Consider the following 25615-nt stretch of genomic DNA (forward strand, 5'->3'; position numbering starts at 1 on the left):
AAAAGGTGTAATCTGATGAAAGTCCAGACATGTCTGAGAGCGAGAGCAGAGTTACAGCCTCCAATGACAATTTAGCTCCTAAAAATGTTCCTGCTGAAGGTGGAAACAACAAACTTGAGGCAAAAACCCACTGGGCGGGTAAAGGTGGGGTTTAAACCACTGGTTAAAAAGCTTGTCCCAATATACAACATCATTCATTTTTATTATTTTCTCATGTTATTATGTTACAGTATTGTGCAGGGTCCTGAAGAGTTACAAGGTTATGTTACTTTAGTTATTGTTGAATTAAAGTGATCACATGACTTCAAGCGAATTCTACTGTTTTGGTCAGCTGACCACCAAAAAGTGCAACTTTCAAACTAGTTAAAATGCTTCAGTTCACTCTGTTGATTCAATCAGACAATGAACAGCACGTAGTAGAAGTGCTGTTCATATGTGTGTGCTGCTCTAGGATGAAAGGTGAAAAACATATCTGTGCATGCCATAGCAGGTTTTAATACAGTGAAATAGAGATATTTTTTTTAGCTCATAGCATCAATTATTTAATCTTCTACTAACTGCAACAATTGCAAGTGCACATTCATCATTTATGAGCTGTTGTTGCAGTCCATTTTTTGATGACGTCATTCTGCATCGCAACAGCTGAGCAATTTTTACATCTGGACAATCCTGCGGGTTTTTGTAAAAAACCTGTTTGATGGTATTGCTGGTACATCTCCACAATGACAGAGAGGGCTACTGTTATTGTTGGTGTAAACATGAGCAGGTTCCTTGCAAACACACTGTTAGTATGTAGTGGAAACTGAGATCCTTGCAAAACTATCTTACGAATAGAAGTCTTAACTCGAATGAATGAACAAATATGTCTAAAGAACCTATTAAAGTTCTGATTGATTCTGTGACAAAAACAAAGCTACTATCAGCTGCTCCCTTATTTACAAAGAGGCACCACAGCAGGTCGCGCTGCATGAGTGATGTGGCATATTTTTACACCGTGCACAACCCCAAAGGGATATGTGTGTCCTTTAGGAAATTATGTAAACCACTGCCTATTACTATGTGTTTACTATACATATTAGGGTAAAGAACTCCATTAAAACTAAATATTCATTTAATAATACTATTTATTAAATAAATATTAAAAAATATTTAAGTCAGAACCGCTATAGTTAAAAGTAGTTATTTCTACCTAAAGTGCTATGTATTTGGTGTTTGTATTTGGCTCCATTCAGGGAACTCCCTGCATTTCCGTGGACATGCATGGAAAGCTGGAGTTGAGGAGAGCAGCAACAAGACCATGGCTGAGCACAGAGCAGTTATGACTGACAACTGGTATGAGACTGATGTCTATCTCAAGTTAGATACAGCATAGAAGGAGAAGCTTGGGTCAAGATAAGTTACAAAATGGCCTGCAGAAACCGTAAACAAGTGAAACCAACTTGAACCGTGTCCTCGATGCGATTTTTCAATTGGATGCTATGCCATCTGTTATCAGCTAAATAAAAACAGTGAGGTGGCCTCGAACTGAAATCTGCTGAGTTGCCAGGATTTTGGAAGAGCTTTGTGTTCTGCTTCAATTTATGCTGTGCACAGTTTAACCTGTTACTTTCCCAATAAAGTCAAGGGGAAAACTTCCAGTTGTTTAGGGTTTTTTATTCCAGACCAATAGCAAATATATTCAATTCAGTCATATAAGAGATAAGCAGAATTAACGCTTTGCAGCGCTCAACTTGACCAACTTGTCTGTGCCGACTCATATACTATGTAATAAAGAATTTGCAGGAATTTAACAGGTGGGCATCAAAGACAAAGACAGCAAGCACAAAAACATATTATTCACTTCTGCTCCCGTATTGAATAATGGTGAATTTAAAGCAAAACTGACCTCTGACCTCACCTTTTGGATAATAAAGAAGTCATCACTTCATCATTTTTTGCAACAAAGCTTCAAAGAAAAGCTTTCGAACTGAGTGCCGGTGTTCTTGAGTTACAGCCAAAATGTTTTGTGGCTGTTATACGTGACCATGAAATTCAAATAAGTTTATCCTTGAGTCCAAGGATAAACTTATTTTTAACAGAAAGACAGTCAATAGATTTAAAGAAATTCCTTCAAGACTTGGGTCACAGTTCAGCACATTTTCTTCTATTAATCAAATAATTGATCCACTAACAGATAAATTAACCACTAATTAATTTAGCTCCACAACAGCGTGTAGCTGTTTTACGTGTTGTAAATGCCGAGTCTGAGAACGGAGCAGGCAAATGGGGGGTAAAGGGCAGAGAAAGTCAAACAAGTCAAAGCGTACTCCTTAATCAAGCTCTTGATGCTGATGGCTGAGCCATCTGGACCATCGCACATGCAGACATGCAGACCTAAACACACGCAGTAGTCTCTCTGTGGTTGCCTTTGCCTTCTCACCTCCACTTGCAAACAAACAACACAGCATGAGAGAGAAAACAGAGAAGGCGAAACTGTGCATGAACAGAGGGGCTGAAGTGAACAAACGGTGACTCTGAGGTCACTGGGGCTAATTTTATAATACGGAATAGAGGAGAAGCAAAAGGAAAAATAAACTGATACCATCTACGGTCATTTTATAGGCTTACTGGCAAACTAATCAAGCCACAGTTTAAGATTATGGCCCGATTATGGCTGTATTTAAAACTGAGTGCTAGTAATGGCAAAATATTTTTAGATGCTATTCCAGCTGTACACAGATAAAGGAAGCACCTGGGTGAGCTAAAAAAGTTTAGAAGTTAATGCAGGTAGACAAGTCCTGTAAATAATGCAATGACACAAGAGGTTATTTTAAGCGTTTCATGGGAGAAACACTGTGTTTTGGATCCACTGTGAGATTTTTAAAAGCTATATTTCCTGGATGTCATTCTATAAACCATGTGATTATTGACACATTTCAAAACCTCCTTATTTATCCTAGTCTGGGAAAATTAGCATTTTTTTGTAGTGAACCAGACTGCTGTTTTTATAGCTGTATATCCTGAATAGACACCAAATGCCCTTCTTTTCCTTCCCAATATTCACTGTGTTACGGTGATATTTTTTCAGTAGTGTGCAGAGCAGAAAATGTAAATTTCTCATTAACTAGATTTAGAGTGAGTCAGGACTGTGTGACATCACTCGATGAGTGAGAGATTGGCCATATACTACTACTAAATTATTCTGGATTCATGTACTGACGTCTTTCACGTCTCTCTTTCAGTCCAGAAACCTGAGACTGGATTTCTCCAGAAGTCAGCACAGGCTGAAGTGCCTGTCTTCAAATAGCCTTGGTTTTTGTGATAAACTCGCACGGAGACCAGCGATACAGTGAATCCCTCTGTGTTTGGCAAAGAGCAGATGGAGCTCCTGCTGATCTGTGTGCAACCACACACACAAACATGCATACATCTGGGATGACCTAAGGGGTTCTAGATCATATGGCTCACAGAATGTACTGGGAGAGTAAAGCTCACATCGGATCACAGACCAAATTTCCTGAAACACAGAAATAAAATAACAGCAGAACACAAGAAAGAAAGAAAGAAAGAAAGAAAGAAAGAAAGAAAGAAAGAGGATGAAGGGAGTGAAGAAAAAGGAATAAATGACAAATGGGAAAAAGCAAGAGAGAGAGAGGATGCTACCTCATGAGCCTAGCAGGCATGCACTACATGTTAACATTAGTAGGTCAGCCAGCACAGAAATAACTACGCTGTGCGGATGTGTGTGTGTGTAATAACCTCATACACCCCCTTCCAGCCAATCGCTGTGGATTCTCCATTCTACAAGCCAACCAATTTAAAAAGGCACCATACATCAAGATTTTAAATATGGTCATATGATCACCTTTTACCAGCTGTATATTCAGTTTACACATGAGTGAATTCCCTTTAAAATAGAGCTCATTGTTTCCTCTAAAAGCTGGGTGAGGGCATCAGACTCCTGCTGAAACCTTGTAGCAGTAGCAAAATGAACATGAGGCAGAAATGAATTATAGGACATCTGCTGTTATCTGCTGAATATTTTATAATAAATAATGCCAAGAGACATGTCAGCTGACTGTGTATTTAAATAGCAAACGTGGATGTTTTAAGTCACTGCAGAGCAACAATGTGAAACCCATCATGTCACTGAATTTGTTAGACAGACAGTGCCACAATGTGGCAAAACACAGGCACTGCAGTACTTGGTTATTGTTCTTTATATATTTATATTTAGTTTTTAAAAAATCTGTCATCTATTCATGTAAATGTGGGGGAAAACAAGTGAAATTTCTGACATGAAAAATGTTCTTCCTTCTTCTTCTCAGGCATCGCCACAGTTGATCATCTGAATTTCACCCTATCTCTACCATCCTCTTCTGTCATCACTCTGCATGTTCTCCTTTACTGCATCCTTTACGTGAATCTTCTCTGTGATCTTTTCTCTTGTCTGCTTCCATATTCAGCATGCTAGGTCCAATTGAGGACACAGCACAAGGCTCAAAAGATGAGGACACTGTTGAAGAATTTGGGATTGTGGAAATGTTTTAGCTATTTAGTCATTTTATTTATTTGGAACTGACCAAAGAATTTGGTTTTCCAGTTTGTTTGTGTTCTCCTGTAACACCTGAAAAATTTTCCTCGTCACAATTAAGATTTTAGTTTATTATTTATGCCCCTGTTATTTATTTACAATGATGTTATATTCAAGTTCTGCCCAGCCACGTCTTTCCCATTCGTCAGGAATCCTCCCACTCTCCTGGCTGTGGAAGACTCAGTCTGGTTAAAAAGTCCACTGCCCTCTCTCCTTGATATCTCCATAGCACCACAGATAGGTCATCCGGGGCAATCGCCTTTACACTCTTCATCCTCCATCATAGCTGCCCTCATTTCCTCCTAACTAATCCTTTGGACTTCCTGATTCACTAGCTGTTCTCCATCCTTCCTCTCGCTCTCATTTTCTACATTCATGAGCTCCTCAAAGTACTCCCTCCACTTTCCAAGCACACTTCCTTCACTCATTAGTTCATTTCCACCTCTATCCTTAATCACCCTAACCTGCTCTTTCCAGCTTGGACTCTCTTCCTTCAGCCTCACATAAAATGTAACTATAAGCCTTTGCCTTTGTCACCTCTCTCTTGTCCTGTCCTTCCAGTATTCCTGTCTACCTCCCAGAGTATCTCACTTTTCCTTTGCCAACCTCTTCGTTTGAACCACCAAGTCTTCGTGTCTTTTTCCTTTAACCAGAGGTTATACCAAATATCCTCTAGGCAGCTTCGCTCACCACGTTAGCTGTACTATCCAAGAGATCTCTCCCTTACCGACCAGATTTTGTCTCAACTGTTCCCTGAACATTTTTCAACTTCCACTATTTAATCCTTGCCTCTAAATTCATTGGCTACCATCCAATGCTGCCTCCCCTGACCCAGACTTGCAGTCTCATATCGCTTTTAGATTGGAGCAGATTCCTTCACTCTTATGCATCAATGAACTTTCCTCTCTCTTCCTGAAATATGTGTTCACCACAGCCATGTCTATCCTTTTCACAAAATCCACTACCATCCTTTACACCATAGCTACCCAACTCCATCTCACCCCTGTTCCCTTCACCTACATGTCCACTGAAGTCTGCTTCAATCATCGCTCTCTCTGCACTAAGCAGGAACTACATTAAAAGCAAAGAATTCATTTAAACAAAAGGCCAGGTTTCCTTAATTGTGACTGTCTGAAGCAGCATTCGAATAATTCTGATTATCAGAGGTTTCTTTAATTAAATCAACTTGGAGTTATTGTCCACCAGCTTCTAGCAGAAAGTGAAAATATCAGAAATCCAAACGTTGTTCTAAACAATGTCAAATCAAGATGAGACTGAAGGGCAGTGCATGGGACTTCAGAACCTTTTTGATTATTGAATCATTAATATGCAAAAACAACCAGGAACAGCAAAAAGAGAGGATCAATACACTGAACTTTGTTCACTGACGCACAAAAAAAGTTGCTTCAGAGTTTGTTTGTCTAAAGAAGGAGAGGTCTCTAAACAATTCCTTAAAAGTTACCTGCTTAGAGTTGGATAAGGTCAGATTACACTACCTTGTAAAAGCATCTACAAAGAGTCGCAGACACTGCAGATTAGTAGTTGATCTTAAGGCACTACTTTTTAGTTATTCGTGACAATTTCAGTGTACAAGGACATCAATATAGAGCCACACATGGACCCGTAGATTTAAAATAGTAATAGAAGAACAACTGAGTGATTAAAATCACAAAGGTTCAAACCAACAATTGCAGAGGTAACAGGGTTATTTCAGTTTGGAGGTGTTTAGCCTTCTTTGGAATTAGACAAGTGACCTGAATCCAAAAAAAGGTTAACACTGCAGCAGGATAATGAGCCAAAAACACACCCCGAAGCTTTACAAGAAACAGCCGAAGACCAGCGAAAACCAGTGAGCGCTGACTGTCACAGATTTTCCTCCACAGTTACCAGTCACAGACTGGCAAAGCCAAACATTCCTAATATCACAACACTGACAGATTATGCTGGAATAAAAATGTACAGGACATAACTTTAAGTTAAATACTCTGAAATTCATGCAAATTATTTAAATAATCAGCTATTAAATTGTAATATTAAAACAATTATACATTTAATCAATGCATTATTAGATATCACTGGCTGACTGAAGGTACTAAGAAAGAAAAAAAATAATCTATCATATAAATAAACATACTATACACACATGAACAACCGTCTTGATCTAGATCAGGGGTGGGCAACTCCAGGCCTCGAGGGCCGGTGTCCCTGCAGGTTTTAGATGTGTCCTTGAACCAACACAGCTGATTTAAATGGCTAAATTAGCTCCTCAACATGTCCTGAAGTTCTCCAGAGGCCTGGTAACGAACTAATCATGTGATTCAGGTGTGTTGACCCAAGGTGAGATCTAAAACCTGCAGGACACCAGCCCTCGGGGCCTGGAATTGCCCACCCCTGATCTAGATGTTACTTGATTATTTAATTAAGGATAACTGGAGTAGGCTAATGCAAAAATCAGGGATGTTTGTCTGTCTTTAAGACACTCAACTGTAATTTTTTAATGTTATTTCTTCTGCACCCTTTGCATTTATAGTATTTACATTCACCTAAATCTTTTTCACTCAATACATGAAGAGTGGCTCTGGTCTACTCTCTCAACTGAACTTTCTATGTGTGTGTGTGTGTGTGTGTCTGTGTGTGTTGCAATTTTTCTACAAGTGTGTATGTGTGTGATTAGTAATTTGCTTGATGGGATTAGCTGATCTGGTCCTGTTCAAGTGTCACACAATTAATGTTAACTTGCTAACCTTCACTGGGACAACAGACCACTGAAACATGTCTCACGATATTCCCTTACATCCGGCATAAATGTTCACTTGAAGTTGTGGATGAACTGTTTGAATTTGGATGCCAAAAAACTGGCTTCACTGCGGAATTCAAGTGTTCCTACAAAACAACTTTCTTATAACGTGAAACAAAGCATCTCTAAAATATAAATGAACACTGTGGTCATGTTTCAGCATCGTCAAGGGAGCTTCACACCCATGAACAGCTTCTGTTCAAGAAATTTTGGATGGATTTGGGTTGGCAAATATTTCCAGTTAGCTAGCACTGGATCCCTTTCATTGACTACACTGCAGCATTCGATCCACTGTGGCCAATACTGATGCATATAAGTATATAGAGTGTTCCTAAGTACTTTAGAAGAATTTAGTTTAGTGGTTAGCATTCATGATTTAGCATTAGAATGCAGCTGACTAATGTTAACCCTCTGACCCTGTACTAATTCTTCTTAATTACTGAGCTCCTCTTGGTTTTCAGCCAGTTCCTGTACCTCCTAGTACCTCTGATATACTTCTGTGGAACTAATTCCAAGATAGTTTTTAAGCCTTACATACATAGGTGTGTTAACCTACACTTTACCTAAGATATGGTTAAAAATGAGCTAAATACTGTGAAAAACTAGGCTGCAATAATAAAAATAGTCCTACTATACTGCATTCTTGTGTTAAAATGCATTTGCAGAATAAACAGAGGACATTTAATTATAGGTAAACATGTAATTCCACACCTGAGTTTAATGTCATATAAGCCTTAAGCGTACCTAAATTGTGCATACAATAACACACAACACATACAGAGGTAATGGACAGCTGGTTATTTATTACTAAAGTAAGTTACACCTTATTTGCCTCTGCTACTCAACTACAGTACAAATCTGTTTCTTCTATGTGAACTGCAAAGTCATAAAGTGTAATTGAAATAATATAATATACATTACATTGATTGAAACCGCAGAGTGGCAGTGCTCCATTTTCACAATTAGCCCACGTGGTGGCCCAGTAGTATCGGTTGTCCTACAGGCAGGCCAGTCCAGAGACATAGTCCAATTCTCTACAGGTGTGGGCCATACAGAGCCAAGACGACGTTTAACTAAACTGTAACAGCGGTCCTGAGTCGCTATATTAGTTCTACTGCAGATACATGTCACTGGACTCAACTGTCCTACAGCTGCTTACAAAGTTCTCTCTCGCTCGTCTCTCCTCACATGGCTTCTCTGCTGATTACTCCGTCTGATGTTTGAGCCCTCCTCACAGTTACATCACGATGCCAGCTGGACAGCTGTTCAGATGGTAGGACTACAGAAAGGATTTATCATGGCCTTTTCCTGGCAATTGCAAGTAAAGTACCCCTGAAAAACTAGGCATGCAATGACTGCATGAAGTGTTCATGCAGCCATGGACTGTCTTTTCTGCTTTCCAAGGTCTTTGTGTATCTCTCTGACATTTTTTTCTCTCTATCCTCCTCTTTGTCCATCCTAAAATAGTTCCACCTTTTTAAAGTCTATTAGCAGCCTAAGGTAAGCCTCTTAGGAGAGACTCTTGCTCTCTTGGTGCACAGAAGGCACTCAGTCAGACCAAACAACAATCAGTCACTAATAAAACCAGAGTGGGATTTAAGACTGGATATATCAGAGAGGAAAAGAGGATTGGGCAAGCTAGAGAGGAGAGTATTCATACACAGTTAAATACCCAGACTGCGTGACTCTTAAGACTAGGCAAAGATAACCCAAATAATATAAAATGCAGTTTTTCATTTAATTTATAAAGAGAAAAAATGTATCTGGCCCAATATGCAAAAGTAATTATACCCTAAACCTAATAAGTGGTTTTGTCACACTTGGCAGCAAGAATTGCAATCAAGCATTCGCGATGACTGCCAGTGAGCTTTTCACTGCTACTTCCTATTATTCTCCAGATTCCTTTGTGATGAATGATCTTGGAATCAGGCTGTATTTGGAAGTTTTTGGTAGAACTGACAGTTCTGCTAAAGTTAATCATAAACCCTTGGATTTGATACTGTGCATACAGACAGAAGATCACGCTCCTAAGAGTTAATTTCATATAAATAAGCTCAGGATCTGGCAGACACATAGTATTTCTAGCTAAGGTGGCAGGACGACAGAGTAGTCAGCATGTTTACCTTTTACATAGACAGTAAGGTTCAAACCACCAAACGCCCAGACCACAATATATTAGGTGCAACTGTCATGCCCAAATCCCTCTACACGCCCATAATGAAGTCTATTTTCATAAGCCAGAAGCCATCTTACAAACTTATGATCAAAATTATTTTCACTCTGTTCAAGATGTTGTTTTTAGTTTAAGAAGCTCTAGGACAAGCTGTGAGACTGGCAGGGAGACATTGATTTGAAACTTTATTGTAGGTTTTATGATGGTTTTTACTTTTTTGTGGGGTGTCTATTACTTTGAAATTACTGAGGGAAAAGAACATCTTCTGTAATTAATACACTTCATCTTCAGCTACATGTATGCCCAGTTTTTGTGCTGAAAGCAAAAAAAGTGAGCAAAATCAGGAGAAAGTTGAGGACATATTTACACTGTACTGACAGGATCTCTCTCACGCATTCATTACTAATTAATTCTACTGGTACATTTCCATGCTACAGTAGTGTTTCGCCTGTCCGTACTATTGGCAGACTGATATACTTAAACTGTCTGAGAAAATAAAAAAATACGAGTGGAAGGTCTAAAATTGGTCATTTTTATCCCACTGCTCTGAAGTTGCTAGGCATCCATGGATATAAATGAAACACTTTAGTTGAGTAATTAAAAACAATATAATACTTGTATAACATGTTATATGTGTGAAAATGCTAAAAAGAAATTAGCCATTTGTTGGGTAATTGCCATGGAACATAATAACGTTATAATATCAGATACAGATAAGACCCTTCAAGGGTCTAAGATGTCCCAGTATGCCAAGTTTGGTCACTAAACTAAAGAAATAAACAAACAGAGAGTTGGCGTTTTATATATTTATATTAGCTCCTTCTCTGTGTCTCAAATTGTGCACCTTCACTCGCGACTTTGGGTGCATAAAGGCAAGTACCACAGTACCCCTATGGTGTATTCATGAAGGTCAAAAACTGAGTTTTAATATCTCAGTTGTTACCATCTTAGCTACATAGTTGCAAAAGAAGAAGCTAGTTGCTAGCTGGAAGAAGCATATCTATTTTAGCCAAGTTATATGTGTTCTGATATGGCTTAGTTTTTATATCTTTTTTCAAATGTATGTGTTATGTATAAGAATTTGGTATTATATACAGAGGTTCAAGAATCAAATGTCCCCAAAAAACAGCAGGTAGCACAATAACTGCAGTCAAACCCTGCATCATTTCAGGAAAATGTACAACTCATAGTGTTGGATTTGAGACAGTGTTCTGTCAAAATCCTACAAAATACATGTTAATATCGCCTCTGTCAGTGCGCCCCAGGGCAGCTGTGGCTACAATGTAGCTTGCCATCAACAGTGTGTGTGAATGTGTGTGTGAATGGGTGGATGACTGGATGTCATCCAGTCGTGTCTCTATGTCTCAGTGTCTAGTCTGCTTCTTTGTGATTCTCCAACACATTCTCACTCCCAAAGCATAACATTTTACGCTAGGTGACAAATCGTCGATATATTAAACTTCCGGGTGCATGCACATGCACAGATCAGAAAAATGAGGAAACATGAGAACCGTTTGGAATGAATCTAGACATGTGCGTTTGTTTTACTTAAATCGCTTTGGAAAACAATATCTAACGTCATTAAAGTGCTGGTTAAGGTTAGGGATAAGGTTAGGGTTAGGGCTGGAATACATGGCTGGAACATGTATTACCACGAGAGCGTCATTCTACTGGATTTCATCCATAACCCGGCGCGTAGCATAGGAGCGTGGAATGTCACCTTTCGTGTTCCTCAGGAACACCTTGGGACTTGACAAATCGTCTGTATATTACGCCTCAGGAGTGAGAACGGGCTGGATTGTCTCATGTTTCCTGTTTTACCTTGACAGTCCCATGTCCTATGTCAGAGTATCAAGTTTTGCTTCCCCTTGCCTCATTATGCCTTATTCCTCCCAGCTGTGTTTCCCTCCCGTTTCCCATTCTCTCATTACTCCCTTGTGTATTTAAGCCCTATGTTTTCCTTCCATCACCACCCCCATGTGCTGTGTTTGTTCCCTCCATGCTACTGGTATTTGCCAGTTCTCTGTTCCCAGTTTAGTTCCCTAGTTTCTTAGTGTTTTCGGTTTGAGTTTCATGTTTCTAGTTTCTTATTTTTGTTTTCTGTATTAGTGTAAGAGTTGTTCCTGCAATAAAACTGCCGTTTTGAGTTTCCTCTCCATGTATGAGCCCTGCGTTTGGGTCCTACATCCTGCCTGCCACACAGCAAACCATGACAGTAGGTAGTGTGCTCCATGATAGGGTACTTTTAGTAGTTATTTGAGAAATGCAAAAATTTTAAGATTGTCGAAAGGCCCAGGTATGTCGATTTTTTTGCAGTATACAAAACTTGAACTTTTTTTCTCAAGTCCGCACACAAATATCTTTGTCACCTTTTTGCCTGCTGCAACATGCAGGCTTTAAATCTGTCCCAGCTCACACTGATTCAACTCCTTATAAATGGGTCATGCATTTCTGAGCATGAACATATGTGCATAATGTATGTGTTTAATTTTGCCAGCCTAGTTTTTTTTAGCCAAGTTCTCTCTTCTGCCTCAAGAGCAGTCAGTCATTCAGTCAACCACTGCACCAGTCGCATACCTTCGCAGCCAGGCAGTCACTCTTTTGAAGTGTCTGTCCTATCAACCTAGTTTGCTGTCTCTCTGGGTGTCACATGATGTCAGACCAATAACTGTACATCAGATCAGCATTCCCATTAGAATCGCTTCACAAAAGCACAGCCTACTACTCTTATAACCTGTTTATTCACAAACTAAAGCAAGTCAACTGTACATGAAGCAACCGTGTCCCCAATTTGATATGGCTGAGTTTCCCATCAATGATTCATTCAGAATGAGTTTGACATTAAAAATTAAGGCATTGCTGTAATGACTGAATAAATAGACCGATCACAAAATTATAAAGCGTTAGCTATTTTAATTTTTTTCACTGTTCAATGATCACACTGACACACCCTGTTCTCCTGTGGCCTGATTTGTCTTCTCCGCCACTTTCTACAGTAGCCTGCTCTGTTCCCGTGTCTCACCTTGGTAGTGAGGATACAGATGCAATCCATCCTCACCAGTTCGACTGGCAAACTTTCACCAAAACATCTCGTGGCTCCAACTTTCCTGTTCCACCAATCAGATGTTTGCTGCTTTTGGTGGCATGTTTTTCCCGTCTGTCTGTCTCTGTCTCCTCCTTTCCTTTCATCGTTCAGTTTCTCTCTCCTCCCTTTCTTGTGTCCTCTCCACCTGTCCTTTCATCGGAGCAGCCAGATAGGACTTCTCTCCTAAAACAGAGGCCGAATCTGAAACATGGCGAGTCTGTCCCGATGCATCTCGACCCGCCCTCTTGGTTTCCAGCTGCTTTCTTCGTTTTATGGCAGCTGGTAGCCACATTTTGAACTCGAAGAGTGCATGGCTCAGAATATATATCGGCACGCATGCAGAACACTCAGCACACATACACACACGAACACACACACAAAAAAGCGGCAAACGTCTGGAGACAGCCGCAGAAGCGCACACACATGGATGCACAGGCAAACACTCACACTGACAGACGTGTATGCACAGACATAAGCGCATACACAAACAGATTCACACACACTCACACCACTCTCTGCTTTTTTTATCAGGTCAGGTCTCTGTTTGGCAGAAGTGGGGGGGCTTGAGTGAACAGTAACAGCGGTATAGCAATGGATGCTCTACTTTCAACTTTTTGACTGTGGGTGAAGTTAAAGCTCCATATGTAGCCCAAAGCTACACGCAGAGCTGCGATTTGACTCTTTTGCTTTTCCTTGATACACAACATTACTACAGCTGGCACTGTAATATACTGTATGTGTACAATATAGAGTAAATGATGTAATATAGAGCAAATACTATACACTACCTGTGGCGCTGAGAGAGAAAGGAAAGTTGGAGTAAGTAAATCCATGTCTAACACCCACATCTGTAGCAGAGCATGAACATGTGCAACATGTCTTCGAGTTCACATGTGCATTTGTATCTGCTCTACTTTTTTGTCCTATTCCTGTGCTTGCACTCATTGTTGTTTTTTCCTGATGCTCTCCGTTGCCAACAGAAAGTGGTCAGTCTGTCTGCACTGGGCTGTGATAACCAGAATCATTATTAATAGCTTTGGGGTGAAAACAAAATACTAAACATTCTTCACTATCCAAACAAAAGTGAGTACTTATTAGCTGGCTAAAGTTAGACAAGGTCATGATGGCAAGGCAGTAACATTTTGAATAGTTTAAAGGACCTACCAAGTGTAATGTGGGCTGCTGTGGAAAAGGATGGTGCAATTTTGGCCACTACAACAAGAATTAGATGAAGAGTGTTTACATGCATTGCTACACTTTCAGCTGTATAGCAATTCTAAACAAACCGAGTGGCTTGTAGTGGTACATGTTAGCTATGCAGCATTTTGACTAGAAGAAAGTCTGTGTTTTGTCCCAGGTGGGTGTGACATTACAGGAAAAGTATATATGAGCATAGCAACATATCATTATTTCCATCAACCTGAGCTGCACAAACCTCTGCATGTGCTATAGAATAATCAGAGGAGATGAGGGCACAGGTACAGCTAACGTGGTTGAACAGGTGACCCGGGTTTGAGTCAATCCTGAACTATTTTCTGTGTCATTTTCACTTGTTCGTTCCCGTTACAACAAATGAAAAATGGCCCACAAAATAATTTTTAAAAAACACAGAAAAATAAACAAAAGGAAAAAAAAGTGTGCTCCATATTGAATAATCCACTGATCAAAAAGTTGTAATTCTTCTCCAATCCATGAAGTGTGCTTGGGCAAGATACTGTGTGATAGATGAGGCTCGGTACGCTCCGAACAAAAGAAATAATTGCTCAGTTTCCATATTGGCTGGGCTTTACTTAACATTTTGAAAATTCACCCATTTTTGTGATCAAAAATGAATACTTGATGCTTCCAACTCACAAATTCAATCATCATGTAAAGAGCAGAACTTTAGTAAACAGACACACTGAAAAAAGCACAATGACATTACTCTAATGATGCTCTATGTTCAGTCATCAGCAACAAGCCTGCGGTCAAAAAGCTCAAACTAAAGGAAACCATCAATCCCTGTTTACCCAAGGGTTAGGGTTAAACCTCTGACCTCATTCTGCTGACTGTCCAGATTATTAAAACGTTACTTAACCTGTTTCCCTTTGTCATATTATGCAATGCATGAATCTGTATAAACAACCTGTCTATCTTATTCTGCCTGCTGCAGCCACCACAAGCCTTTCGATGTACTGATTCAAGAGCAGACGTGGTGTCTCTCATAAACACTTCTCAGGAACCTTTCTAACAGCTTCTGAAAATGTCATTTTCAAAGTCAATAGTTTAACAATCACAATATAATCAATTAAAACGTGTTTCCTGTTTTATTTTGATAGTCTCACGTCCTGTGTTCAGTGTGTTCCGTTTTGCTAGTCTCGTTCTAAGTATTCTTAGTTTAGTTTCCTCACAGTTTCGTTAGTGTTTATGGTCTCCTTTTGCCTTTGTTTTGTTCCTGCCTTTAGCCACAATAAACCGGCTCGCTTTTTTGTTAAGATTTCGTTTTCTTGCTTTTGTTTATCTGCATCTGGGTTCACACTGCAAATTCCAAGAGTCTGCAGCTGCAGACTCGTGACACAACCTCTATCTCATTTTCTGTCAGCTACAGACAGATTTGCTGCAGCTTTCCTGTGGTCCTTACAACAAAACATAAAGAGATGTCTTACCTTGTTGTGGGTCACTGGGCTCGTGGGTGGCCTGGAGAGGGCTGGACCATGGGTTGGGCTAGTGGAAGGGCCCTTTCCTGGCCCAGGACTGGTTGGGCTGGTTGGAGAAAAGAGATCAAGGGAGGGTGCAAATAGGTGAACTCCAAATATGTGTCCATTAGTGTTCTGTTCTATATCTAAATTCCTAATAGCATGTTGAAGTACTATATAAAGATATTACACTAGCAATCAATGCAATCATATTACCAGAGACTGCACTCACGCATAAGGTCCTTTGTTCAGCTGTCCAGGAGGACTTATGGACCTGCGTCCGCTGAAGGTGAATTTTGCCTGGCTTGGACTAGTCGGACTTGGAATGGGAGTGACTTTGCTGAATCCTGAGTCCTTGCTGGTCAGAGGAGCAGTAGGGACAGAATCTGTGACTTTGTTGGGACCTGGGCTTGTGCTGGAAGGGATCCTGGTGCGGGCAGGTTTGACCGGAGCAGTTGGAGACACAAGGCCTTGAATGGTGCTCGAGACGAGGGCTGAGACTGTCACCAGGTCAGACGAAGCAGGAATGCTTTGTGGGCTGGTGGAGCTTTCTGAAGAAACGCCAGAGCTGGTGGCAGTAAGCTTTGTTCCATTTAGCCACACTCCAGGAGATGTATTTGTGGAGCCGGTCGGGGTTTCTGCATTACTAACTGTGACACTGTGGGAAGGTTTAGAAGTCTCCACTTCAAATGATTTGGAGCCCCCCGGTTGAATAGGAGGAAGAGGAGCACGGTACTTCACTTTGGCCAGCTGCAACTCAGGTGTGCTGGACTGTGTTGTAGGCGAAGATGACTTTGTTGCTGGTGTTGCTGATGGTACTGGAGGTGCAGGATACTTGACTGACCTGGGTTTGGAGACGAGTGGTTTGGGTTGGGATTGTCCATCAGAAATGCTGGAGGTCAAGGGACCTGTGGAGGACAGGGGCTGGGCTGAGGGTTCTGCTGGCAGCCTGCAGGAGGCAGCAAGGTTCTTGGGACTGTCCGCAGAGCACTTGCTGTCTGCAAGGACGGTAAACTCATAGTACTCCTGGATATCTGGAAAAAGGAGGAAAGTAACAATGTGAAAGGGTGTAGTGATTAACTAAACCCTACAGAAGTGGGCAAATCACTGAGTGCAAACAGTGAGTGTTTGATTGATACATTAATTTATTCACCAAAAGACAGATTAGTGGATCATTAAAAAAATTAATCCATGGTGTAATCAGTTAACCTTTAAAAATCATATTGTGCAAAAGTCTTGGGCCACCCCACATTTCATTATATTTTGCTTCATAAGAGCCAGAGTTTCCCTCAGTTGATCCATCTACTGTTCACTGAAGAATCAAGAATCAAGCCATTCTCTCAGGAGAGAGGTGCAATAGTAAGAGCCTACAGCCATCTAGGGCTGCCACGATTAGTCGACTAGTCACGATTACGTCGACTATCAGAATCGTCGACGACTGATTTAATAGTCGACGCGTCGTTTGAAGCTTTGTAAAATCACAAAAGACGCAGGAATAAGTAGTGGGACTTAAGAGTGTAATAACGGACTGAAACAGAAGATGGCAGCACTGCATGTACAAGGATGCCAGCTGCCGTTAAACCCCGAAGAAGAAGAAGTAGCTCTGTCCCAGAATTCATAGCGCAGCCCAGCTCAGTTTCCAACAATGGCGGCAGCTAGTTAGTTTTAATATTACTCTTATTATTCTTTCTGGGTCACAAAATAAACGTTTAACATATTTTCAGGCGAGAATGTAACTGTGTAAACCTCAAATATCTCCTCAGTTTATCAAGACACCACATATTTTCAAAAGCGCTCCGACGTTTTCGGAGACGTCTGTTACCCACTAGCTCGATAGCTAGCCGGGAGCAAGGCTCACTAGAGCCGTGAGAACACCGGACTCCCGGCAAATCGTTTTCAAACCCACAGCTGTCTTTCGCTACTCAGGTTAAACATATATAAGTCACTTAGATAACTTAAAAATTTTATTGTTTGGCTTTTTGTAGTATTTTATTTGTTCCTGAGTAAATCGGTTTGGCTGAGATTAAAGTTATAGTTTTTACACAGCTGAATAAACGTCAAGCAGACAACTGATTATCAGAAGTGTGAGATGCTCAAGAATATACTCCGGTGTCCCGTTATATTTTAGATAGCAAGGAGTTTATTAAACTTCACCGAAACAATCTGCAAATCTCATTAAAATTTAATAAACTATCATCTTGTCTTTATTTTTAGTTAGCACATACCTTAAACAATTAAAGCTGTAAGCTAATGATAGTTATATAAGAGCAGATGCATGCTGCAATAAGCTAGACGTCCAATGGATGCATGATCTGATTAGTCCACTAATCGCAAAAATAATCGGTGACTAGTCGACTATCAAAATAATCGTTTGTGGCAGCCCTACAGCCATCTGTAGGCTGGACGGGGTGAAGGCAGTGGCGTTGGGGATCTTGTCAAAAACCGATGGAATTATGAACAGAGAAAAGTACTGTCAGATTTTGATCCACCAGCTAATACCAAGCACAATGCCAATGCCGGAAAAACATAGATGGATAGAAAAACACACCAAAAAAAGCATAAAATATGAATGATCTTCAGGACTTGCACCTCAAAGGTAGTGTAATTAGACATCTACCTAAGTATTTATTAGGTATATGTCTGCATTTAAAATAACTACTGAATATGGTGGAAAGGCCGCCATGACAGCTAGATGTGCGTGGGGAGAACAGACATCACTAAGTGTCGAGGCATCACCACTAATTAACCAGTTTTAACTAAAAAGGCCAATAAAGGACTTATTTGTGAAGAACCTGGCAATCTTGACGGGTGTACAGTCCAACTTTTTTTTGTTTTCTGTGTGTGGCTCTCTAACTTGTTTGCAGTGAATTTTATCAGATGAGATTTGATAAGTTTACTCCACCCGTAGAATGACCTGATTTGCCTGCTTTGTATTCCAGTGTGTCGGGATTTGGTACCGGTGGGTGTAAGAGAGCCTGTTATACAGTACGACAGGTTTAGTTACTGAGTGGCCGTAGATAAAGGTGCAGATATGGGGAAATGCTTGCCTCTTATTTACAGTCAGTTGTTCCCTTAAAAGTCATGTTGCCGTGACTGTTAAGTCAACTGCAGGTTGGCAGCTAACAAATGAATGCCCTATTTAAATGTAGCCCCTATGTTCTGAAAACAACTATCTGCAACTGTCCCAGGATTGGTTAAAGTTGTTAAGGGAGTCCCCACTGTGAGCTGGACAGAGGCTGAGATGTTAAAAAAGAAGCTGCTCCAGCAGAGCTTAACTATTACTTTATAGTATATGCTAAATTATTAAGATGCAAGCAAAACCGAGATGGTCACAAAGAGACCCCATATCTCAGAGTACACCAGTAGAGAATGCGTTACCTAATGAAACATAGCTAATACTCTGAGGACCTCTAGTGGCGACATAATATTACTAGCAATGGTTCGCTTCCCCTAATCCACAGTACAGCTGACAAATAGTTCTGCACTAAATCATATATCATCCTGTAAGCACATCTCAAATGAGTTTGGTGGCTATAACACAGATGATAAGGGGGAATAAAAAAGGACAGTGAAATGTAAATAGTGGAATAATTCAGTGCAGCAGCAGGAACGCAAACCCATACACAAAGTCTTCTCTAATCTTTACCAGAAAAAGGATCAATAAGAATATCAAGCAACAAAACAGGGGAAGCATTATTTCGCAACACATCAGATCCAATTTGGTTAAAGTAAAAAGTCAAGCTTCAAAAGAGGAACTGAGTGAACAGCATAAACAAGCACACAAACACTGGCACAATAAATGTGAGAAGGTGCGCTGCTGTAATAGCTATAGGTGTGGGCGGGGTAGAAAGCAGGTGGGGCCTGGGAGTGAAAACCAGTTTGTCACCATTAACATTACCATGAGGATTCTCGTGTGATTAAGCAACAGTTAATCAAAGGAAGCTTTGCTGGTTAGACTGTCACTTTGTTAGAGGAATTTGTACATAGATTTAGATTTTAAAGGTGGGTGCTTGCTTTCTGTGACACCCTACGTTCTGCTCCCCATTTTCTGGTTAGCGGTCCAGTGACAGCACAGCTCAAACATCTTGTAAAAACTATATCAGCCCCACAGAAATGAAACAGTTCATGAATTCAGCCTATTTTCTGCAGACCTAATGTTGGAAATCTAGTCAGTCCCTGTCAATCCCAAACACAGCATGACGATGCTTGTAGTGTGGTATCTGGTATCTGTAAGACACGAATCTTGATAAATGAACAAAATCCATGCACAATATTGAGATTATTGCATTACTGCGAAGAGGAAGTGAAGAATCAAACGAAAGGCTCAAATCTTTAAGATCGATAAAACTGATATTTACCTTTGCTGAAACTTTCTTTTTTATTAGTCAATGAACTAACATAATGTAATTCACAAATGGCAAAACCACTGTCTCTACTTTTATAAAAATGATGTAAAATGTTATAAAATAATTGCATGTGGACAAATCTGCACGTAAGAGGAATGGTTAGACACCAGAAGTGCAAATATTTTGTGATGTGTTAAGATACAGTGCAAGAAGTTATGCAGATGTATGCGTTAAACTGATAGCAAATTAAACATAAAATACACGTAATGCCTGACAGAAAGCACTCCAAGCACAGCTTAATTTCCAAAAAAGTCAATATAAAAGAAGTTTGCCTAAATTGTCAAAATCCAGGAAATCTGATCAAAGCTGACCAAAGCAAATTTTCTTACCAAGGAGTGCACTGAAGAGCTGACTTTGAAAGACATTGATGACTTTGTCCAAAGACTGCTGCAGCTGGTGGTCTTCCTCCACAGGTCCCTGTTTGGCCTTTTGCTGTCTCTGGTCTAGCTTGGCTCGATACTGCTGGAGCAGCTCCAGGGCACGCTGGGCGTCTAAAGAAAACATAAATAAATAAATAGAAAAAAAACATGGTTTTTATCTCTTCTGGAAAACACAATTTCCAGGTGTTCTTAAGCAGAGCAAGGAGACGCTAGATGTTAAAAGCTTTTAATTGCAGATAACTACGGTTAAAATTGAGAATTTCTGCATGTCTGTCTGAAAAATAAAGTGTCTTCATTCATTTTTTTCAAACCAGGGTTGATTTGAAAAAAAAGAAAAGAAAAAAAGTAGATGACTCTGTGTTTTCCCCCCAGGCTACTAGATCACAACTTCTATTAGGGTTTGTAATGATCAGTGAAAACCTTCTTAATTAAAATGGTAATTAAGACTTCATAACCCTTGTATTTGCACATTTTATGGATTAAAGATAAACTATAACATTTTACTGCCATCCTTTATATCGCCCCGATGCCCTCATGCAGAAGGGTAGTAGAGTTTATGGTGCAAGGGAAGGTGCAGGCTGCAAATTCCAGTCTCTGAACAGCTGATTAAACCGGAAGCAGTGACGATCAACGTCAAACTTCGACTAAATGTGTCAGCGCGTACATTAACTTTACACTTGCATGACAATACGTAAAGCCAAAATGAATTAAAAGGGTTGCAATTCAATTTCTATGCATCTATCTGCAAGCACTTTTATATTGCAGAGCTCTATTTGTGGGCAGCTTTGCTGTTTTTTGCATTTCACTGCAAAAACAGCTAACGCGTTGTTGTCTAAATATTATGTATGCCGAATTTACAACAGCGTCCGAGTATGCAGTAAGAGCCCTGGAGCTATTTTCTAAAAGTCGTGTACACGTACACTGAATAGTTCCTCGTTTAAAAGTGCAGGTGTTTCACACAAGTTTCGTGCGCTAACGCATAGGAGCGCCTCGCGGAGCTAGCGCAACATCAACGCGACCTTTTTGAGTGGCTAAAAGTGACACGTTCGGTGTCACAAAATGCGTTATACGATAAGAATATTAACACAGAAGTATTATAACACAGAAGTGTAACTAAAGACCGAAAGTCCATTTTCTTAACAAGTATTTTATTTACCTTTCTGTCGCACAGGCATGGTGGCACGCACGCCGAGTCCTCCTCCCCTGGCTCACACCGATCCGACTCTGTTATCACAGATGTGAGCGTCTGTCCCGCGACAGCCTGCTCACCCAAACTGGGACACCAAACTGTCACCACAACAGGCACCACCGACCTGTCCGGTAGTTAAGAGAAAATATAATTCAATGGAGTGTTGAAAAAAGTGTCAGAAAACTGACACAGACACTGTCAACAAACGCTGACAATCACCGCGTGGACTTAGAACCCGGAGTAATAATGATAGCGTGATTGTTTTCCCCTCCCTCTGTTCCTCTTTCACTTCAAGGCTCCCTGTGTCACCATTTGGTTAAACTAATACCGATTTCTTCACTCAGATGACTTGACTCAAAACGCCGTCCGACCGGTTGAACGGTCCTGCGAGACGAACACACACACACACACACACACACACACACACACACACACACACACACACACGCACTCAACTGAAAACCACAGATGAAGCAGGTTGGAGGGGCTCTTCATAAGGAGCTTGTGTCATGTTAAACAGCCATATTGTATGCAGTGGATAAAAGCCCGGTCTATTCTGGGGTGCCTATCCACATCTAATCCACTCAATGCCGAGGACAGACTTGGGTTTACAGATACTGATCTAACTACATTAAATCTATGAAAGCTTTCCTCTCCTGTTCCCATCTTAGTCTTTGGCTCTTGTCACTCAGTTATGTCTGTTTATGGAGCTTACATGGGTGCATACAAAGAAAAACACAAGGGGGTCCAATTGAAATGTCACTGGTGCAATCCCAGCAAAAGTCCAGGCACTTCATCCCTGTGTGGTTTTAGCCATATTGTCATGGTAAACTGAGTGTGCTGAGTAGATGAAAACCATCCCCTGTACCAGACGTGTCTCACTAAACTGTAGTGATCCACATCCCTACCAGGCAAGTCCACTTTAGTAGTGGAAAGAAATAAAGTCTTTCTGTAGAATCCAATGACTATATATGAGTATATATAGAGAGCCATAATGCCCATTCAGCTTCAGCATGCAGTCTGTTGTCCCTCCTTTTCTACCTTTATGCGAGCCGTAGCCTGGTTTCCTGGTTGTCTCTGAGCAAGAGTTGCAAAAAGTTTTGCTATTCCAGTCAGAGCGACACGGGAGATGTTCAGTCAGTATCAGCATCTGCTGCCCCATTCAGTAAAAAAAAAAAAAAAAACTCTGTGTGATATAAATCAAAATTTATCAGTATTTTTGACCTATTGTCTTTGCCCTTTGCATGAATTAAGTTTCTTAAAAGCGAGGTGTTTTGCTATCAGTGATCAAGTGGGGATCCTAAAGCTACAGAAGCCAGAAAAATGCTGTTTTTCTACCCATGCATTTACTGCTTCAGCATTGTGTTTGGGATCATTGTCATGACGAATAATGAATATATTGCTATATATTGACACTTACTAACCACCACCCTTGAGAGGAAATTTATATAGAGTAGTGTTTTTGAATGTAACTGTAAATTTCCATAATTAATTAAAACGTTTCCTGACAGGTTAGTGGGACTGTGAAACATTTCCTTTTAAAAAACATAACACTCAAGATGTTTTACACATAGACAGTATGTTACCACAATATCACCCACTAGTTTTGGGGTCTGTATTTCATTTCCTGCTTCCATGTTGGCTTTTTGGACCCAGAATATACTTTATATGGATCGATGGGTGGATTGCTAATTTATTGCCTGCTACACCAATTAGCTCAGTTGACAATGTCCAATCATAAACTATGAGATGGTAAAAAAATACACATGTTGGCTAATTTTTGCTAAGCAACAGACTAACTAAGTACTATTAATATTGCTCAGGAAACCTGAAGCCCAAACTCTTGATCTGTACCACTGACACATCTGTTAGGACATCACAAAAAGCTGTGCCTAGCACTAGAGCTAACAGCAAGCTAAGCAAGCTGTACTGGCAAACACTGAAGTAATAAGTAAACGTAATAATAAATATGAATCCATAATGCTTCAGTTGTTACTTAAAGCTGAAGAGATTTTGCCAACTCATTAGTCATAACTAGCAAAAACCTACACCAAGGGCAATTTTTGCCAGGTCTGCTGCACTTTTCACATTCTTCATTTTGTATTTAGTTGTGACTTGAACAAAATTCTGTTGCAGATATGCATTTTGGTCACTGTGAAGTATAATTGCTGTATGTGCAATGATTTTTGTGCAAAGTTTTATTGACATTGGCACACCCATTAAGAAACAGATAGTGTAAATACAAACATGCACATGCACTTATCATTATAGCAAGGATATAAATAAATAAACTAATAAATGTGGTTATTTAAGTGGTTCTTGCAAGCTTTCTGTTTTAAAGAATGTAGCTGACATTTGTATCTCTGTCACTGTGTCAGTTATTAAGAGGAAGTGGCAATAAACTGTCCACTTTTACCTTAAGCAGCACACTTATGCGACTGGAAGCATTTAATCTCTTACATAGGTCATCAACATAGTAGATGGACATATATGGTATGGTTTCATCACCTAATTTTAGTATTTCTTTCAGAGTCATTTTCAAATTATTTCCTGTTTGCTAAATTGAGCTAACCTATATTTTTTAAAAGTTACATATAGATATATAAGATGAAGAGCTCTACTTCCAGGATATGTTAAACTATGAAAAGCAATCTATGCTTGGTTTAATAGACAGGAAACTGTTATTGATCATTTCATCCAACTAGCCAAAGAGAAGCTTTTCCTAAATGATATGGTGTCCTTTTGTTCCACTGCCTTGTTTATCTTTGTTTTACTGTGACGTGGTGTGTTTAATGGGTGAGCATAAATCACCTTTAGAGGCAATCGTAAGACTAAAAAGATGAAATCATTCAGAGAGTGACATTAGAAAAGCAGAGTTCATGCATGCTGGAGACACACTGCGCCTGTGTCTTCATGTGGACAGTAGAGCAGTGGTAGGGACACTTCCATCAGCATAAGCATGCAGCAGCTGAATGCAGGTCATGGACCCAGGCTCTGGTATTGTTATTGATTAGGTCAGAAGAGCTTATTGACCATTTTGGTGGGTGCACATAAACTCTCGCTCTGTATCTCTTACAAATTCTCGCCAGCAGTCACTCTGATTCCAGTATAATATATGAGTCAGAGTGGGGAGTAAATGCATGCATGATTGTGTAAGTGGGTTGGTCATGTGGCAAACAGAAGTATCTTTTTGTCCAATGCAGTGTGTAAAAGACAGAGTAAAGAGGGAAGGGAACAAAAGGGCGTCATTCTGCTTTTTGCCAGAATGTACGTTAGTGTGTGGGCGCCTGTGTGTGTGTGCGCGGTGTTACTCTCTATTGTTTATTGTCGGCTGATACCACAGTAAGCAGACTTGTTCTACAGTGGGCTCTGATGCCAAGAGAACAGTGGGGAATGGTACAAACCAGCCACCGGATAGAGAGTTTAGAAAAAAGGCATCTAACTTCCAGTTTGGTTGCAGAGACAAAAACTCAGATGTGTTAAAAATACACATCACACACATCATCAACAGGTACTTAAATTCCTCTTGACAAATATCTGTTAGTGTTGTTTGTTTACAATTACATGTACATTCATTTGTATTGAATGTTAATGATGCACATAGTTGATTGAGCAATGCAGCTGACTTTATGCAGGTAAGTCAAAATATTTTATGAGCTGCTCACATGTTTAGCGTGCAATGTGTTAAACTGAAAAGTAACTACTAATGTATCTGTGATGCATTCAAAAATACTGGACGTCATTGAGGAAATTACATATTTTCTTTATTACCTTTTTGGATAAATTTTTATTATATTAAAAAAAAAAATAGAAAATATATAGAAAAAAAACCCCATTTGTCTTATTTTAAATGGCAAATTACAAAACAACCCACGTACTTCACCATACTGTGTAGTGCAGACAAAATGACTGCTGACTAACTGAACACACAGGGCAATGGACTCCATCCATCCATTTCAGGATCACTGTGAGGGCTGGATCATATCCCAACAGCCATAGGGCAACAGGCGAGGTGCATCCTGGACAGTCTTATCAGTCTGTCAGTCACCCCAGAGTACAAGGAGAACATGCAAACTCCTCAAAGCTGGGATTTTCGTTGGCCTACAAATGAACTCATTGATTCATTCTCATTAAATTTCCTTTTCACTAATTCCCACTACATACATTGAAGGCTTCTGGTTAAGTTCATAAAACGTTTTGGTTTCAACTAAGATTTCCATATAGAACTGTTAAGTCTAATTGTTGAAAGTTGTCATTGGGTTTCTTAAATTTGTAAGTCTGAGTTCAATCTATAGGATCAAGACATCCCTTTGTCTCTGACCACCTCTCCAGCCACT

General features: G+C 40.0%; 1 protein-coding gene across 4 annotated transcripts in view; it reads right to left on the bottom strand.

Moving 5' to 3' along the window:
• Window positions 1–21374, bottom strand: part of LOC146369884 (discs large homolog 1-like protein) — a 116646-nt gene extending 95272 nt beyond the window's left edge. The window contains exons 1-4 of one of the 4 annotated variants that reach the window (XM_084910204.1): window positions 21246–21374; window positions 20039–20200; window positions 15536–16337; window positions 15274–15370 (exon numbers count right to left, since the gene is read on the bottom strand). In XM_084910204.1, the coding sequence (XP_084766330.1) occupies window positions 15274–15370; window positions 15536–16337; window positions 20039–20200; window positions 21246–21264 (1080 nt within the window). In that variant the 5' untranslated portion in view covers window positions 21265–21374. Of the gene's footprint in view, window positions 1–8291; window positions 8340–12565; window positions 12611–15273; window positions 15371–15535; window positions 16338–20038; window positions 20201–21245 lie in introns of those variants that run through there. The other 3 variants (XM_084910199.1, XM_084910203.1, XM_084910200.1) reach the window with 3 other exon arrangements.
• Between the last annotated feature and the right edge of the window lie 4241 nt (window positions 21375–25615).

The sequence above is a fragment of the Perissodus microlepis genome, chromosome 17, assembly GCF_051167445.1.
Source record: "Perissodus microlepis isolate ML-2025 ecotype Zambia chromosome 17, ASM5116744v1, whole genome shotgun sequence".
NCBI lineage: Eukaryota > Metazoa > Chordata > Actinopteri > Cichliformes > Cichlidae > Perissodus > Perissodus microlepis.